This window comes from Leptopilina boulardi, unplaced genomic scaffold (genome assembly GCF_019393585.1).
Source record: "Leptopilina boulardi isolate dan_hultmark-lab unplaced genomic scaffold, ZJU_Lbou_2.1 LbouV2_44, whole genome shotgun sequence".
Classification (NCBI taxonomy): Eukaryota; Metazoa; Arthropoda; class Insecta; order Hymenoptera; family Figitidae; genus Leptopilina; species Leptopilina boulardi.
Window position 1 is genome coordinate 653,010 of NW_026137988.1, and position 19,168 is coordinate 672,177.

The 19,168-nt window shown below is 24.0% G+C and overlaps 1 protein-coding gene and 1 long non-coding RNA gene across 15 annotated transcripts; one reads left to right on the forward strand and one right to left on the reverse strand.

The window, feature by feature from the left end:
• The first annotated feature begins 984 nt into the window (after window positions 1-984).
• LOC127289526 (uncharacterized) lies at window positions 985-13,982 on the forward strand. Of its 14 annotated transcripts, none has more exons than XR_007844186.1 (3): window positions 985-1,263; window positions 4,889-5,245; window positions 5,973-7,431. It is a non-coding gene; the product is annotated as an uncharacterized LOC127289526 (long non-coding RNA). The 14 variants fall into 14 exon arrangements; XR_007844185.1 differs by lacking the exon at window positions 985-1,263 and adding an exon at window positions 1,706-1,990; XR_007844189.1 differs by lacking the exon at window positions 985-1,263 and adding an exon at window positions 2,615-2,717.
• A 3,611-nt stretch (window positions 13,983-17,593) lies between these two features.
• On the reverse strand, window positions 17,594-18,660 carry LOC127289537 (uncharacterized). Its single transcript, XM_051317522.1, has 3 exons — window positions 18,641-18,660; window positions 18,070-18,539; window positions 17,594-17,844 (listed from the first exon to the last, which is right to left on the reverse strand). Exons 1-3 carry the CDS (start codon window positions 18,658-18,660, stop codon window positions 17,594-17,596), a joined length of 741 nt encoding a protein of 246 aa, XP_051173479.1.
• Between the last annotated feature and the right edge of the window lie 508 nt (window positions 18,661-19,168).

Sequence of the window (19,168 nt, forward strand, 5' to 3'; positions counted from 1 at the left end):
ACTTCCTCCTCACAAATTAATATTAAAGATTGGTGCAATTGTGATACTTTTAAGGAATATTAATTTAGAAAGAGGTCTTTGTAATGGAACAAGACTAAAAGTTATTAAAATGGGTAGTTTTTCTATTCATGCACAAGTAATAACGCGAAATTATAAAAATGAGATTGTAATTTTGCCACGAATTACATTGTCACCGTCTAACGAAGAAATACCATTTCAAATGTCAAGAAAGCAATTTCAAATAAGGCTTGGATTTGCTTTAACAAAAAAGATAGGCAATGAAAAAGAAATTTATGTAAGAAACCTTGTTTACCAAGAAGTATTACAATAATATTTAACACATGTTTTAAAAAAATTCGACTACGAAGAAATCTACTAACTCTACTTTATAAATAAATTAATTCATTGAATTGGAAATGGCTGCGCTGAACAGTAACGGCAGCGCCATAAAAAAATATTATAATTATTATTATACTGATCATATCGCATAGAAAGGATTAAAAAACCATTTAAAAGAAAAAAATATATAAAATATGCTCCCTCATTAACAAAAATATATAAAATATAATCAAGTAATAACAAAAACTGTAAACTGGCTGCGCTGAATAGTAACGGCTGCGTAACATAAAGAAAATAATATAATAAATTATAATAATTTATTAATAACATCACTCATATAAAACTAAATTATAAAAAATTAATTTAAAAATTAATAAGAAATAAAACAACTTACGAAAATTGCACAATGGATGCCATAAATAAGTTAAAACATATTATAACTTTACATTATTGTAAATGAAAATTAAGTATTAAAAATAAAAAATCAATATTTTTCTAAGTCCCTAATTTTTTTGGACTTATAAAAAAAAATAGTTTGTAAGATTTTCTAACAGCATATATGCAAAGTATGGTATTTCGAAATTTGTTAACTTAATATAATAGAAGATGTTTCATTTTAAATTAAGAAATGATAAAATTATTAAGTTAAAAACATTTGATTTTAATGACACTTAAAATTAGACACAATATTATAGGTTACTAACTAAAAATTGAAAAAACAACAATAAATAAAAAAAAATAATAATAAAAAATTGAAAAAATCAAAAAATTCTTAAAAAATTGCAAAATAACCTTTTTTCGGGTTAAAATTGAAAAAAGATGTTACATAAAAATAGTTTGTAAGATTTTCTAACAGCATATATGCAAAGTATTTTGATTTATTTGAAAATAATTGAAAATAGATTTTTCAAGGACGGTGTCGAGGTCACGGGGTCGGTGTCGTTTTTCAAAATTTGTTAACTTAATATAATAGAAGATGTTTCGTTTTAAATTAAGAAATGTTAAAATTATTAAGTTAAAAACATTTGATTTTCATGACACTTAAAATTAGACACAATATTATAGGTTACTAACTAAAATTTGAAAAAACAACAATAAATAATAAAAAATTGAAAAAATTAAAAAATTCTTCAAAAATTGCAAAATAACCCTTTTTCGGGTTAAAATTGCAAAAAGATGTTACATAAAAATAGTTTGTAAGATTTTCTAACAGCATATATGCAAAGTATTTTGATTTATTTGAAAATAATTAAAAATAGATTTTTAAAGGACGGTGTCGAGGTCACGGGGTCGGTGTCGTTTTTCGAAATTTGTTAACTTAATATAATAGAAGATGTTTCATTTTAAATTAAGAAATGATAAAATTATTAAGTTAAAAACATTTGATTTTAATGACACTTAAAATTAGACACAATATTATAGGTTACTAACTAAAAATTGAAAAAACAACAATAAATAATAAAAAATAATAATAAAAAATTGAAAAAATCAAAAAATTCTTAAAAAAATGCAAAATAACCCTTTTTCGGGTTAAAATTGAAAAAAGATGTTACATAAAAATAGTTTGTAAGATTTTCTAACAGCATATATGCAAAGTATTTTGATTTATTTGAAAATAATTGAAAATAGATTTTTCAAGGACGGTGTCGAGGTCACGGGGTCGGTGTCGTTTTTCAAAATTTGTTAACTTAATATAATAGAAGATGTTTCGTTTTAAATTAAGAAATGTTAAAATTATTAAGTTAAAAACATTTGATTTTCATGACACTTAAAATTAGACACAATATTATAGGTTACTAACTAAAATTTGAAAAAACAACAATAAATAATAAAAAATTGAAAAAATTAAAAAATTCTTAAAAAATTGCAAAATAACCCTTTTTCGGGTTAAAATTGCAAAAAGATGTTACATAAAAATAGTTTGTAAGATTTTCTAACAGCATATATGCAAAGTATTTTGATTTATTTGAAAATAATTAAAAATAGATTTTTCAAGGACGGTGTCGAGGTCACGGGGTCGGTGTCGTTTTTCGAAATTTGTTAACTTAATATAATAGAAGATGTTTCATTTTAAATTAAGAAATGATAAAATTATTAAGTTAAAAACATTTGATTTTAATGACACTTAAAATTAGACACAATATTATAGGTTACTAACTAAAAATTGAAAAAACAACAATAAATAATAAAAAATAATAATAAAAAATTGAAAAAATCAAAAAATTCTTAAAAAATTGCAAAATAAGCTTTTTTCGGGTTAAAATTGCAAAAAGATGTTACATAAAAATAGTTTGTAAGATTTTCTAACAGCATATATGCAAAGTATTTTGATTTATTTGAAAATAATTGAAAATAGATTTTTCAAGGACGGTGTCGAGGTCACGGGGTCGGTGTCGTTTTTCGAAATTTGTTAACTTAATAAAATAGAAGATGTTTCTTTTTTAATTAAGGAATGTTAAAATTATTAAGTTATAAACATTTGATTTTAATGACACTTAAAATTAGACACAATATTATAGGTTACTAACTAAAAATTGAAAAAACAACAATAAATAATAAAAAATAATAATAAAAAATTGAAAAAATCAAAAAATTCTTAAAAAAATGCAAAATAACCCTTTTTCGGGTTAAAATTGAAAAAAGATGTTACATAAAAATAGTTTGTAATATTTTCTAACAGCATATATGCAAAGTATTTTGATTTATTTGAAAATAATTGAAAATAGATTTTTCAAGGACGGTGTCGAGGTCACGGGGTCGGTGTCGTTTTTCGAAATTTGTTAACTTAATATAATAGAAGATGTTTCGTTTTAAATTAAGAAATGTTAAAATTATTAAGTTAAAAACATTTGATTTTCATGACACTTAAAATTAGACACAATATTATAGGTTACTAACTAAAATTTGAAAAAACAACAATAAATAATAAAAAATTGAAAAAATTAAAAAATTCTTCAAAAATTGCAAAATAACCCTTTTTCGGGTTAAAATTGCAAAAAGATGTTACATAAAAATAGTTTGTAAGATTTTCTAACAGCATATATGCAAAGTATTTTGATTTATTTGAAAATAATTGAAAATAGATTTTTCAAGGACGTTGTCGAGGTCACAGGGTCGGTGTCGTTTTTCGAAATTTGTTAACTTAATATAATAGAAGATGTTTCGTTTTAAATTAAGAAATGTTAAAATTATTAAGTTAAAAACATTTGATTTTCATGACACTTAAAATTAGACACAATATTATAGGTTACTAACTAAAATTTGAAAAAACAACAATAAATAATAAAAAATTGAAAAAATTAAAAAATTCTTCAAAAATTGCAAAATAACCCTTTTTCGGGTTAAAATTGCAAAAAGATGTTACATAAAAATAGTTTGTAAGATTTTCTAACAGCATATATGCAAAGTATTTTGATTTATTTGAAAATAATTGAAAATAGATTTTTCAAGGACGGTGTCGAGGTCACGGGGTCGGTGTCGTTTTTCGAAATTTGTTAACTTAATAAAATAGAAGATGTTTCTTTTTTAATTAAGAAATGTTAAAATTATTAAGTTATAAACATTTGATTTTAATGACACTTAAAATTAGACACAATATTATAGGTTACTAACTAAAAATTGAAAAAACAACAATAAATAATAAAAAATAATAATAAAAAATTGAAAAAATCAAAAAATTCTTAAAAAAATGCAAAATAACCCTTTTTCGGGTTAAAATTGAAAAAAGATGTTACATAAAAATAGTTTGTAATATTTTCTAACAGCATATATGCAAAGTATTTTGATTTATTTGAAAATAATTGAAAATAGATTTTTCAAGGACGGTGTCGAGGTCACGGGGTCGGTGTCGTTTTTCGAAATTTGTTAACTTAATATAATAGAAGATGTTTCGTTTTAAATTAAGAAATGTTAAAATTATTAAGTTAAAAACATTTGATTTTAATGACACTTAAAATTAGACACAATATTATAGGTTACTAACTAAAATTTGAAAAAACAACAATAAATAATAAAAAATTGAAAAAATTAAAAAATTCTTAAAAAATTGCAAAATAACCCTTTTTCGGGTTAAAATTGAAAAAAGATGTTACATAAAAAAAGTTTGTAAGATTTTCTAACAGCATATATGCAAAGTATTTTGATTTATTTGAAAATAATTGAAAATAGATTTTTCAAGGACGGTGTCGAGGTCACGGGGTCGGTGTCGTTTTTCGAAATTTGTTAACTTAATATAATAGAAGATGTTTCATTTTAAATTAAGAAATGATAAAATTATTAAGTTAAAAACATTTGATTTTAATGACACTTAAAATTAGACACAATATTATAGGTTACTAACTAAAAATTGAAAAAACAACAATAAATAATAAAAAATAATAATAAAAAATTGAAAAAATCAAAAAATTCTTAAAAAATTGCAAAATAAGCTTTTTTCGGGTTAAAATTGAAAAAAGATGTTACATAAAAATAGTTTGTAAGATTTTCTAACAGCATATATGCAAAGTATTTTGATTTATTTGAAAATAGATTTTTCAAGGACGGTGTCGAGGTCACGGGGTCGGTGTCGTTTTTCGAAATTTGTTAACTTAATATAATAGAAGATGTTTCGTTTTAAATTAAGAAATGTTAAAATTATTAAGTTAAAAACATTTGATTTTCATGACACTTAAAATTAGACACAATATTATAGGTTACTAACTAAAATTTGAAAAAACAACAATAAATAATAAAAAATTGAAAAAATTAAAAAATTCTTAAAAAATTGCAAAATAACCCTTTTTCGGGTTAAAATTGCAAAAAGATGTTACATAAAAATAGTTTGTAAGATTTTCTAACAGCATATATGCAAAGTATTTTGATTTATTTGAAAATAATTGAAAATAGATTTTTCAAGGACGTTGTCGAGGTCACAGGGTCGGTGTCGTTTTTCGAAATTTGTTAACTTAATATAATAGAAGATGTTTCGTTTTAAATTAAGAAATGTTAAAATTATTAAGTTAAAAACATTTGATTTTCATGACACTTAAAATTAGACACAATATTATAGGTTACTAACTAAAATTTGAAAAAACAACAATAAATAATAAAAAATTGAAAAAATTAAAAAATTCTTCAAAAATTGCAAAATAACCCTTTTTCGGGTTAAAATTGCAAAAAGATGTTACATAAAAATAGTTTGTAAGATTTTCTAACAGCATATATGCAAAGTATTTTGATTTATTTGAAAATAATTGAAAATAGATTTTTCAAGGACGGTGTCGAGGTCACGGGGTCGGTGTCGTTTTTCGAAATTTGTTAACTTAATATAATAGAAGATGTTTCTTTTTTAATTAAGAAATGTTAAAATTATTAAGTTATAAACATTTGATTTTAATGACACTTAAAATTAGACACAATATTATAGGTTACTAACTAAAAATTGAAAAAACAACAATAAATAATAAAAAATAATAATAAAAAATTGAAAAAATCAAAAAATTCTTAAAAAAATGCAAAATAACCCTTTTTCGGGTTAAAATTGAAAAAAGATGTTACATAAAAATAGTTTGTAAGATTTTCTAACAGCATATATGCAAAGTATTTTGATTTATTTGAAAATAATTGAAAATAGATTTTTCAAGGACGGTGTCGAGGTCACGGGGTCGGTGTCGTTTTTCGAAATTTGTTAACTTAATATAATAGAAGATGTTTCGTTTTAAATTAAGAAATGTTAAAATTATTAAGTTAAAAACATTTGATTTTAATGACACTTAAAATTAGACACAATATTATAGGTTACTAACTAAAATTTGAAAAAACAACAATAAATAATAAAAAATAATAATAAAAAATTGAAAAAATCAAAAAATTCTTAAAAAAATGCAAAATAACCCTTTTTCGGGTTAAAATTGAAAAAAGATGTTACATAAAAATAGTTTGTAAGATTTTCTAACAGCATATATGCAAAGTATTTTGATTTATTTAAAAATAATTGAAAATAGATTTTTCAAGGACGGTGTCGAGGTCACGGGGTCGGTGTCGTTTTTTGAAATTTGTTAATTTAATATAATAGAAGATGTTTCGTTTTTAATTAAGAAATGTTAAAATTATTAAGTTAAAAACATTTGATTTTAATGACACTTAAAATTAGACACAATATTATAGGTTACTAACTAAAAATTGAAAAAACAACAATAAATAATAAAAAATAATAATAAAAAATTGAAAAAATCAAAAAATTCTTAAAAAATTGCAAAATAACCCTTTTTCGGGTTAAAATTGAAAAAAGATGTTACATAAAAATAGTTTGTAAGATTTTCTAACAGCATATATGCAAAGTATTTTGATTTATTTAAAAATAATTGAAAATAGATTTTTCAAGGACGGTGTCGAGGTCACGGGGTCGGTGTCGTTTTTCGAAATTTGTTAATTTAATATAATAGAAGATGTTTCGTTTTTAATTAAGAAATGTTAAAATTATTAAGTTAAAAACATTTGATTTTAATGACACTTAAAATTAGACACAATATTATAGGTTACTAACTAAAAATTGAAAAAACAACAATAAATAATAAAAAATAATAATAAAAAATTGAAAAAATCAAAAAATTCTTAAAAAATTGCAAAATAACCCTTTTTCGGGTTAAAATTGAAAAAAGATGTTACATAAAAATAGTTTGTATGATTTTCTAACAGCATATATGCAAAGTATTTTGATTTATTTAAAAATAATTGAAAATAGATTTTTCAAGGACGGTGTCGAGGTCACGGGGTCGGTGTCGTTTTTCGAAATTTGTTAATTTAATATAATAGAAGATGTTTCGTTTTTAATTAAGAAATGTTAAAATTATTAAGTTAAAAACATTTGATTTTAATGACACTTAAAATTAGACACAATATTATAGGTTACTAACTAAAAATTGAAAAAACAACAATAAATAATAAAAAATTGAAAAAATCAAAAAATTCTTAAAAAATTGCAAAATAACCCTTTTTAGGGTTAAAATTGCAAAAAGATGTTACATCAAAATAGTTTGTAAGATTTTCTAACAGCATATATGCAAAGTATTTTGATTTATTTGAAAATAATTGAAAATAGATTTTTCAAGGACGGTGTCGAGGTCACGGGGTCGGTGTCGTTTTTCGAAATTTGTTAACTTAATATAATAGAAGATGTTTCTTTTTTAATTAAGAAATGTTAAAATTATCGAAAATTATTAAGTTATAAACATTTGATTTTAATGACACTTAAAATTAGACACAATATTATAGGTTACTAACTAAAAATTGAAAAACAACAATAAATAATAAAAAATAATAATAAAAAATTGAAAAAATCAAAAAATTCTTAAAAAATTGCAAAATAACCCTTTTTCGGGTTAAAATTTAAAAAAGATGTTACATAAAAATAGTTTGCAAGATTTTCTAACAGCATATATGCAAAGTATTTTGATTTATTTGAAAATAATTGAAAATAGATTTTTCAAGGACGGTGTCAAGGTCACGGGGTCGGTGTCGATTTTCGAAATTTGTTAACTTAATATACCTAATAGAAGATGTTTCGTTTTAAATTAAGAAATGTTAAAATTATTAAGTTAAAAACATTTGGTTTTAATGACACTTAAAATTAGACACAATATTATAGGTTACTAACTAAAAATTGAAAAAACAACAATAAATAATAAAAAATCAAAAAATTATTAAAAAATTGCAAAATAACCCTTTTTAGGGTTAAAATTGCAAAAAGATGTTACATCAAAATAGTTTGTAAGATTTTCTAACAGCATATATGCAAAGTATTTTGATTTATTTGAAAATAATTGAAAATAGATTTTTCAAGGACGGTGTCGAGGTCACGGGGTCGGTGTCGTTTTTCAAAATTTGTTAACTTAATATAATAGAAGATGTTTCATTTTTAATTAAGAAATGTTAAAATTATTAAGTTATAAACATTTGATTTTAATGACACTTAAAATTAGACACAATATTATAGGTTACTAACTAAAAATTGAAAAAACAACAATAAATAATAAAAAATAATAATAAAAAATTGAAAAAATCAAAAAATTCTTAAAAAATTGCAAAATAACCCTTTTTCGGGTTAAAATTTAAAAAAGATGTTACATAAAAATAGTTTGTAAGATTTTCTAACAGCATATATGCAAAGTATTTTGATTTATTTGAAAATAATTGAAAATAGATTTTTCAAGGACGGTGTCGAGGTCACGGGGTCGGTGTCGATTTTCGAAATTTGTTAACTTAATATACCTAATAGAAGATGTTTCGTTTTAAATTAAGAAATGTTAAAATTATTAAGTTAAAAACATTTGGTTTTAATGACACTTAAAATTAGACACAATATTATAGGTTACTAACTAAAAATTGAAAAAACAACAATAAATAATAAAAAATCAAAAAATTATTAAAAAATTGCAAAATAACCCTTTTTAGGGTTAAAATTGCAAAAAGATGTTACATCAAAATAGTTTGTAAGATTTTCTAACAGCATATATGCAAAGTATTTTGATTTATTTGAAAATAATTGAAAATAGATTTTTCAAGGACGGTGTCGAGGTCACGGGGTCGGTGTCGTTTTTCGAAATTTGTTAATTTAATATAATAGAAGATGTTTCGTTTTTAATTAAGAAATGTTAAAATTATTAAGTTAAAAACATTTGATTTTAATGACACTTAAAATTAGACACAATATTATAGGTTACTAACTAAAAATTGAAAAAACAACAATAAATAATAAAAAATTGAAAAAATCAAAAAATTCTTAAAAAATTGCAAAATAACTTTTTTTAGGGTTAAAATTGCAAAAAGATGTTACATCAAAATAGTTTGTAAGATTTTCTAACAGCATATATGCAAAGTATTTTGATTTATTTGAAAATAATTGAAAATAGATTTTTCAAGGACGGTGTCGAGGTCACGGGGTCGGTGTCGTTTTTCGAAATTTGTTAATTTAATATAATAGAAGATGTTTCGTTTTTAATTAAGAAATGTTAAAATTATTAAGTTAAAAACATTTGATTTTAATGACACTTAAAATTAGACACAATATTATAGGTTACTAACTAAAAATTGAAAAAACAACAATAAATAATAAAAAATTGAAAAAATCAAAAAATTCTTAAAAAATTGCAAAATAATTTTTTTAGGGTTAAAATTGCAAAAAGATGTTACATCAAAATAGTTTGTAAGATTTTCTAACAGCATATATGCAAAGTATTTTGATTTATTTGAAAATAATTGAAAATAGATTTTTCAAGGACGGTGTCGAGGTCACGGGGTCGGTGTCGTTTTTCAAAATTTGTTAACTTAATATAATAGAAGATGTTTCATTTTTAATTAAGAAATGTTAAAATTATTAAGTTATAAACATTTGATTTTAATGACACTTAAAATTAGACACAATATTATAGGTTACTAACTAAAAATTGAAAAAACAACAATAAATAATAAAAAATTGAAAAAATCAAAAAATTCTTAAAAAATTGCAAAATAATTTTTTTAGGGTTAAAATTGCAAAAAGATGTTACATCAAAATAGTTTGTAAGATTTTCTAACAGCATATATGCAAAGTATTTTGATTTATTTGAAAATAATTGAAAATAGATTTTTCAAGGACGGTGTCGAGGTCACGGGGTCGGTGTCGTTTTTCAAAATTTGTTAACTTAATATAATAGAAGATGTTTCATTTTTAATTAAGAAATGTTAAAATTATTAAGTTATAAACATTTGATTTTAATGACACTTAAAATTAGACACAATATTATAGGTTACTAACTAAAAATTGAAAAAACAACAATAAATAATAAAAAATAATAATAAAAAATTGAAAAAATCAAAAAATTCTTAAAAAATTGCAAAATAACCCTTTTTCGGGTTAAAATTTAAAAAAGATGTTACATAAAAATAGTTTGTAAGATTTTCTAACAGCATATATGCAAAGTATTTTGATTTATTTGAAAATAATTGAAAATAGATTTTTCAAGGACGGTGTCGAGGTCACGGGGTCGGTGTCGATTTTCGAAATTTGTTAACTTAATATACCTAATAGAAGATGTTTCGTTTTAAATTAAGAAATGTTAAAATTATTAAGTTAAAAACATTTGGTTTTAATGACACTTAAAATTAGACACAATATTATAGGTTACTAACTAAAAATTGAAAAAACAACAATAAATAATAAAAAATCAAAAAATTATTAAAAAATTGCAAAATAACCCTTTTTAGGGTTAAAATTGCAAAAAGATGTTACATCAAAATAGTTTGTAAGATTTTCTAACAGCATATATGCAAAGTATTTTGATTTATTTGAAAATAGATTTTTCAAGGACGGTGTCGAGGTCACGGGGTCGGTGTCGTTTTTCGAAATTTGTTAACTTAATATAATAGAAGATGTTTCTTTTTTAATTAAGAAATGTTAAAATTATTAAGTTATAAACATTTGATTTTAATGACACTTAAAATTAGACACAATATTATAGGTTACTAACTAAAAATTGAAAAAACAACAATAAATAATAAAAAATAATAATAAAAAATTGAAAAAATCAAAAAATTCTTAAAAAATTGCAAAATAACCCTTTTTCGGGTTAAAATTTAAAAAAGATGTTACATATAAATAGTTTGTAAGATTTTCTAACAGCATATATGCAAAGTATTTTGATTTATTTGAAAATAATTGAAAATAGATTTTTCAAGGACGGTGTCGAGGTCACGGGGTCGGTGTCGTTTTTCGAAATTTGTTAATTTAATATAATAGAAGATGTTTCGTTTTTAATTAAGAAATGTTAAAATTATTAAGTTAAAAACATTTGATTTTAATGACACTTAAAATTAGACACAATATTATAGGTTACTAACTAAAAATTGAAAAAACAACAATAAATAATAAAAAATTGAAAAAATCAAAAAATTCTTAAAAAATTGCAAAATAACTTTTTTTAGGGTTAAAATTGCAAAAAGATGTTACATCAAAATAGTTTGTAAGATTTTCTAACAGCATATATGCAAAGTATTTTGATTTATTTGAAAATAATTGAAAATAGATTTTTCAAGGACGGTGTCGAGGTCACGGGGTCGGTGTCGTTTTTCGAAATTTGTTAATTTAATATAATAGAAGATGTTTCGTTTTTAATTAAGAAATGTTAAAATTATTAAGTTAAAAACATTTGATTTTAATGACACTTAAAATTAGACACAATATTATAGGTTACTAACTAAAAATTGAAAAAACAACAATAAATAATAAAAAATTGAAAAAATCAAAAAATTCTTAAAAAATTGCAAAATAACTTTTTTTAGGGTTAAAATTGCAAAAAGATGTTACATCAAAATAGTTTGTAAGATTTTCTAACAGCATATATGCAAAGTATTTTGATTTATTTGAAAATAATTGAAAATAGATTTTTCAAGGACGGTGTCGAGGTCACGGGGTCGGTGTCGTTTTTCGAAATTTGTTAATTTAATATAATAGAAGATGTTTCGTTTTTAATTAAGAAATGTTAAAATTATTAAGTTAAAAACATTTGATTTTAATGACACTTAAAATTAGACACAATATTATAGGTTACTAACTAAAAATTGAAAAAACAACAATAAATAATAAAAAATTGAAAAAATCAAAAAATTCTTAAAAAATTGCAAAATAACCCTTTTTAGGGTTAAAATTGCAAAAAGATGTTACATCAAAATAGTTTGTAAGATTTTCTAACAGCATATATGCAAAGTATTTTGATTTATTTGAAAATAATTGAAAATAGATTTTTCAAGGACGGTGTCGAGGTCACGGGGTCGGTGTCGTTTTTCGAAATTTGTTAACTTAATATAATAGAAGATGTTTCTTTTTTAATTAAGAAATGTTAAAATTATTAAGTTATAAACATTTGATTTTAATGACACTTAAAATTAGACACAATATTATAGGTTACTAACTAAAAATTGAAAAAACAACAATAAATAATAAAAAATAATAATAAAAAATTGAAAAAATCAAAAAATTCTTAAAAAAATGCAAAATAACCCTTTTTCGGGTTAAAATTTAAAAAAGATGTTACATAAAAATAGTTTGTAAGATTTTCTAACAGCATATATGCAAAGTATTTTGATTTATTTGAAAATAATTGAAAATAGATTTTTCAAGGACGGTGTCGAGGTCACGGGGTCGGTGTAGATTTTCGAAATTTGTTAACTTAATATACCTAATAGAAGATGTTTCGTTTTAAATTAGGAAATGTTAAAATTATTAAGTTAAAAACATTTGATTTTAATGACACTTAAAATTAGACACAATATTATAGGTTACTAACTAAAAATTGAAAAAACAACAATAAATAATAAAAAATTGAAAAAATCAAAAAATTCTTAAAAAATTGCAAAATAACCCTTTTTCGGGTTAAAATTTAAAAAAGATGTTACATAAAAATAGTTTGTAAGATTTTCTAACAGCATATATGCAAAGTATTTTGACTTATTTGAAAATAATTGAAAATAGATTTTTCAAGGACGGTGTCGAGGTCACGGGGTCGGTGTCGTTTTTCGAAATTTGTTAATTTAATATAATAGAAGATGTTTCGTTTTTAATTAAGAAATGTTAAAATTATTAAGTTAAAAACATTTGATTTTAATGACACTTAAAATTAGACACAATATTATAGGTTACTAACTAAAAATTGAAAAAACAACAATAAATAATAAAAAATTGAAAAAATCAAAAAATTCTTAAAAAATTGCAAAATAACCCTTTTTAGGGTTAAAATTGCAAAAAGATGTTACATCAAAATAGTTTGTAAGATTTTCTAACAGCATATATGCAAAGTATTTTAATTTATTTGAAAATAATTGAAAATAGATTTTTCAAGGACGGTGTCGAGGTCACGGGGTCGGTGTCGTTTTTCGAAATTTGTTAACTTAATATAATAGAAGATGTTTCGTTTTAAATTAAGAAATGTTAAAATTATTAAGTTAAAAACATTTGATTTTAATGACACTTAAAATTAGACACAATATTATAGGTTACTAACTAAAAATTGAAAAAACAACAATAAATAATAAAAAATAATAATAAAAAATTGAAAAAATCAAAAAATTCTTAAAAAATTGCAAAATAACCCTTTTTCGGGTTAAAATTTAAAAAAGATGTTACATAAAAATAGTTTGTAAGATTTTCTAACAGCATATATGCAAAGTATTTTGACTTATTTGAAAATAATTGAAAATAGATTTTTCAAGGACGGTGTCGAGGTCACGGGGTCGGTTTCGTTTTTCGAAATTTGTTAATTTAATATAATAGAAGATGTTTCGTTTTTAATTAAGAAATGTTAAAATTATTAAGTTAAAAACATTTGATTTTAATGACACTTAAAATTAGACACAATATTATAGGTTACTAACTAAAAATTGAAAAAACAACAATAAATAATAAAAAATTGAAAAAATCAAAAAATTCTTAAAAAATTGCAAAATAACCCTTTTTAGGGTTAAAATTGCAAAAAGATGTTACATCAAAATAGTTTGTAAGATTTTCTAACAGCATATATGCAAAGTATTTTGATTTATTTGAAAATAATTGAAAATAGATTTTTCAAGGACGGTGTCGAGGTCACGGGGTCGGTGTCGTTTTTCGAAATTTGTTAACTTAATATAATAGAAGATGTCTGACCACTGATTTTAAGATAAACATTCTCAATTATTCAAAAAAAGTGTAAATAAATAATTTATTATTACTTACCGGTGTTAAGAGGCATTTCATGATCTTGCTTTTTTTCCTTCATAATTTCATTGTTTAACGTTGTCATCTTCCACAATATTATTATCTTATTTTTGAAATTTTCTGCATGCTTCTTCTTGTCACAAATTGAATATTTTTTGCTTTTTATTTTTCTATTTTCCATAACTTTTTAAATAACATAAATTCTTGACACGTTCGCTGCTCTGAACGCACATTTCTCATCTTACGCGTTGTTTGGCACTTTAATATTATCATCAAAGAAATTTGCACATAATAATCAAGATTTATGTTTTTAATCACTTCTCACAATTCTTTATCACTTATCTTGTTATATTTTTTCTATTCGATAATTATTTCTGCGAAATATGATGAACATTTAGGTTAAGTTTTTGTTTTCATTTAAGTCACATGTCTGCCATCATGGTTTTCTGATATCTTGTAAAGCGTCGCGCGCACAAAATTTAAGTAGTTTTTGAAGCTGATAATCAACAACCTTTTGGTAGTGTTGAGTGTGGAGTATATGCAATAGCATTTGCAACATCTATATTATTTAACGTAATGACAAACCGTGTAAATTACACAGGCCAACACTGATTTTGGTGCGGCAAATGTCAGACCTGTTTTTGATATGTTTTTTCATGCTGAACACAAATCCGTAAACAAAAAGTTCCTATCAGCTCTAGTTTTTGAGAAAAACGGGTTTTAAATGTTCAAAAATCGCGTTTTTGGCTAACTTTGAGTACCTTTAGCACTGAAATATAAGGTCGTAGAACCTTCCACTTGGGCTTAAATTGAGGCTTAATGTTTCAACTATTATCCCCAAAAATGACCTATGTTGCACCATAATTTCAAAGTCATTTGTTATCATTTTTGATTCGCAAATATTAATTTTGTAAAAGTTTGAGCGCGTACCGCTAGCAAAGAAAAAAGGTTCATAGAACCTTTTATTTGAACTTAAAATAAAGTTTGAATTTTAGACTACAAGCCCTAAAAATTATATTATTCAGTAATAACCTCAAAATTGTTGGTAACTAGTATTTAGCTACAGAACTTATTTGATAATATTTAAATAATTCTAGTCAATAAAATCAAAGGTGAGTGAACCTTCTTGTTGAGCTTCAATTCAATTTATCCCTTGATTGTAGTTCATAAAAATTACATTGCTGCACCTTAACCTCAAGGACTAGATGTACGCGCACAAACTTTTACAAAATTAATATTTGGGAATCAAAAATGGATAACAAATGACTTTGAGGTTATGGTGCAAAATAGGTCATTTTTGGGGATAATAGTTAAAACATTAAGCTTCAAATTAAGCCCAAGTGGAAGGTTCTAAGACCTTTTGTTTCAGTGTTAGAGGTACTCAAAGTTAGCCAAAAATGCGATTTTTGAACATTTTAAACCCGTTTTTCTCAAAAACTAGAGCTGATAGGAGATTTTCGTTTACGAATTCGTGTTCGGCACGAAAAAACCTATCAGAAACGGGTCTGACATTTTCCGCACCAAAAAAGTTTGCTAATTTTGTTGGCCTGTGTTATGAAACTGATAATAACAAAATGAGAAACCGTTTTAAGTCAATGTTTGAAAATAATCGCTTAAATCATTTTCCGGCAGTAAGAACGTCGCACAATAGGAATTCGATAATAGAGAATGATTAGAACCGTCTTTTCATAAATTGAACTTAGGAACATAAAAATTATATTTTTAGTAATTATATTCCCAGTAATAATATTAACAGAGTTCTATTAACACAAGATTTAAAAATTAAACATTCTCTAAATGACACTAGTGAAAAGAAAATAATTCGTACAACTGATAATAATGTGAACAAAATTTCACCACATGAATATTTAATAATGAAAAATTTTGAGTAAAGAAAATGATAAAAAGATAAATCGAGCAATTAAAGAAAAGGGAAGAAAAAGGATGGCAAGGCGCGAAGTTACATAAGAGCAGAAATTAATAAGACAGGAGAATGAGAGATTGAAAAAACGTAATCGTAATAAAACAGAAATAAAAAAGAAAGAGTGCAAAAAAAATTTGACATACAAAAAAAGAAATTATCTAAGTAGATATACTGTGCCGGTTCTGGACCAATTAGTATTGAGTCGGTGTGAGTCAATGTGTGTAGGTGCGTGTCCGTGTGATAGGCCAGGGCTGTGCCATTTTGTGTCCGAAAGAGTGGGAGAAGGTGGGGGTCCGTTGTTATAAAAAGCGTGATTTTTGCGTTAATTTTTTAGTTCTAATCTGAATTTCAAGTGTGAAAGAAATAAAATCAGAAAAAGAAGTTATTGAATTAAAATAGTTTTTTAAATAAAAGTTGATAAAATTTTTTTGATTCTCCTTATTAAAAAAAAGATGGATTTTAAACAATTTAATCAAGTTGCAAATATTGTTTTACCAATAAAACCAATGAAAATGCTGAAAGTTGGTGAATTGTATCATGTGTCGGATTTGAAATACATAAATACAAGATTTGGTCCAAAAATACTTATTGAAATTGATAATGAATGCAGAGTATTTTTACCAGAACGAATAGTGAAACTTTTTCTCGATGGTGAAAAGCATCTTGAACTTTTTGATAAATTAAAAGAAGAAATTCAATAGGGATCAGTCTATTTCAAATATTTGGGTGGAGATTATAATAATTTTGAATTACAATCAGCTAATGAAACCAATTCTGAATAATGGCATATATACCAAGAGATACATTAATTCTCCATACGGCATATAACCTAACTCCATCGTTCAATAAACAGATTGTTGTTGGATTTGCAGTCAACGATTTCAAAAATTTAATTGTGCAAGTAAATTTATGTAGCAGCCATCCACGAACAACCTTATCTTTATATTCATATGAATGGGATTGTGTTTGCAGTTATTTTACGGAAATTTCTAGTTTTTTTTCAAAAGCAAATGAACCCACGTATTTTCAAATGTGGTAATTTAGAATTAAAATTTGTCATCTACATGGGTCAGCGTCTTATGATGATTAAACGCTTAGACAAAAGTTCTGTACATCCATTTTATTTTAATGCAACAACGTTTGAAATTTTAAAAATCTTAAGTGACCTTATTGATCAAAATATTTTTGATTTAGAAGAGTTATTTGTGCAAAATAATGTAAATATTATTATTCAAACTATTGGACATATTATGTTTAATAGAAATAGAGTTACAGATGTAGAAAGCATTGAAAAATTTGTGAAAAGAGAATTTAGTTTACTTAAAATGATTTTAATGAATAGAGATAATGTACCTGTTTATATTGCACGATTATTTTGTGAATTGTGTACATTTCATTTAAAAAAATTATGTGCTGAAATTTTCGAATATTTAGAAATTTTACGAATTATTGAAGATAATAATTTTTTGTAAAAAAAATACGATGCAATATATTAATATTTTTTATAAAGTGATTCAATTTGTTTTATTAACCTTAAAATTTAATTTCTTTTTTAAAAGGAGAAGAAAAAAAACACTTTTAAAAAAAAAATAAATAAAAAATCTTTATTTCTTATATATAAATAAAAATTACATATTTTCTATCCAACTATTGTGAGAATTATCGAAACCTAACCATTTTACATAAATCTTATTACCACGTTTTTTTATTACTTTTTCAACTAAATAAATATCAGGATTATTAGCTGGAGCGAGTTCTTGTTGATAAAAATTTCCAGCAACTGGATTATTTTGATAATCTTTTAGTAAGTAAGTCGTTGGTTCAGTATTATTTACAACATCAATGGTGAAGATTTCTGTTGTCCAATTTGGTGTATATCCTTTCTCAAAAACATGTTTTAATTTACTTATTCGTATTTTATCACCAATTTTAAATTTCAATTTTTTTTTCAATGATTTTACACTAAATTTTTTATATATACTAAATAAGATTTTTCGTTCATTCATTCTGTTTACATCGTTTGGTTTTATTTTAATTGTTCGATGTATAGTATTATTGTAGGATAAAATTAATTCTTGTAAAATATCTAACCACCTGTAATTACCGTGTAAACTAAGTTGCATCCACATTTTATTTTTTAATGTACGATTAAATCGTTCACAAATTACAGCTTTTAAATTACTAAATGTAGAATACATATTTGTTTTATATTGTTTCATGAGATTCTTAAAGTGCGTATTGTAGAATTCTTTTCCTTGATCAACGTGTAAATTTTTTGGCACACGACCTTGATGCAGTACTGATTTCATAGCAGCAGTAACGTCTTCACCAGTTTTATTCTTTACAGGAACAGCCCAGGCAAATTTTGAGAAAATATCGATGACAGTCAAAATGTATTTGTAACCTTTATTTTCTTTTGCATATGTCGTTATTTCCACAAGATCGGCTAGCAAAGTTTCATCGATTCCTCGAATGTCAAATTTTCGTCTTGAATAATTTCTTCTCGCAGGCTTGTGTAACTCTTTAATGAGAGCTAATTTTTCTTGATTCATTTTTTTCTCAAGTGCTCTTAGTCTGTATTCAAATTGAGAAATAAATTCAGAGTTTAGAAACACTCGTTTATTTAATGCATCATATTCTGTTTTGAAATTTTCAAAAAATTCTTTTTGTCCTACCTGCCCGAAAAGTATGTCATTTTGGGCACTTAAAGCGGGCCCAAAGTATCTCATTGTCGCTCGGGGTTAGACAAGCGGGCGTAAAAGTACTTTTACGCCCGCTCCTTTTGGTCAAGAAGGACTAATGGAATTTTACTGTTTATAATATATTACAGTATTATATTCACACACATACATACATATACACACACACTTATGCAACTTATACTTTTTGTCTAGTAATTTAATTTTTCTTGTATTTTTATCTGTACTTTTCAGAACAGTCGTGCCCTCAAACGACATACTTTTCGTCCAGGCAGGACAAAAAATTACGTTCGTATCAAGGGCACAAAAGGTGATTGTGACTTAGGCGAGATTTAGCAAACCTCGGCGATTCGAAGCGCCCGAGGCGAAGCCAATATCGAAGCCAATACCCAATCTTGCCTACGCCACAATTACCTATTTTGCGCCCTTGATACGAAAATAACTATTATCCAGATCAAACGTTAATTTTGTGATGGCAGAAGTAGCGTCATTAAGTTGTCTTAA

Excerpts from the sequence above, each read along its gene's own strand:
- LOC127289537 (XM_051317522.1), bottom strand. The coding sequence starts at position 18,660 with ATGACATACTTTTCGGGCAG. Across the intron at positions 18,540-18,640 it reads ATGACATACTTTTCGGGCAG|ACTAAGAGCACTTGAGAAAA; the intron begins GTAGGACAAAAA and ends ATTTGAATACAG. Across the intron at positions 17,845-18,069 it reads GATGCAACTTAGTTTACACG|GATATACACCAAATTGGACA; the intron begins GTAATTACAGGT and ends TTTTTGAGAAAG.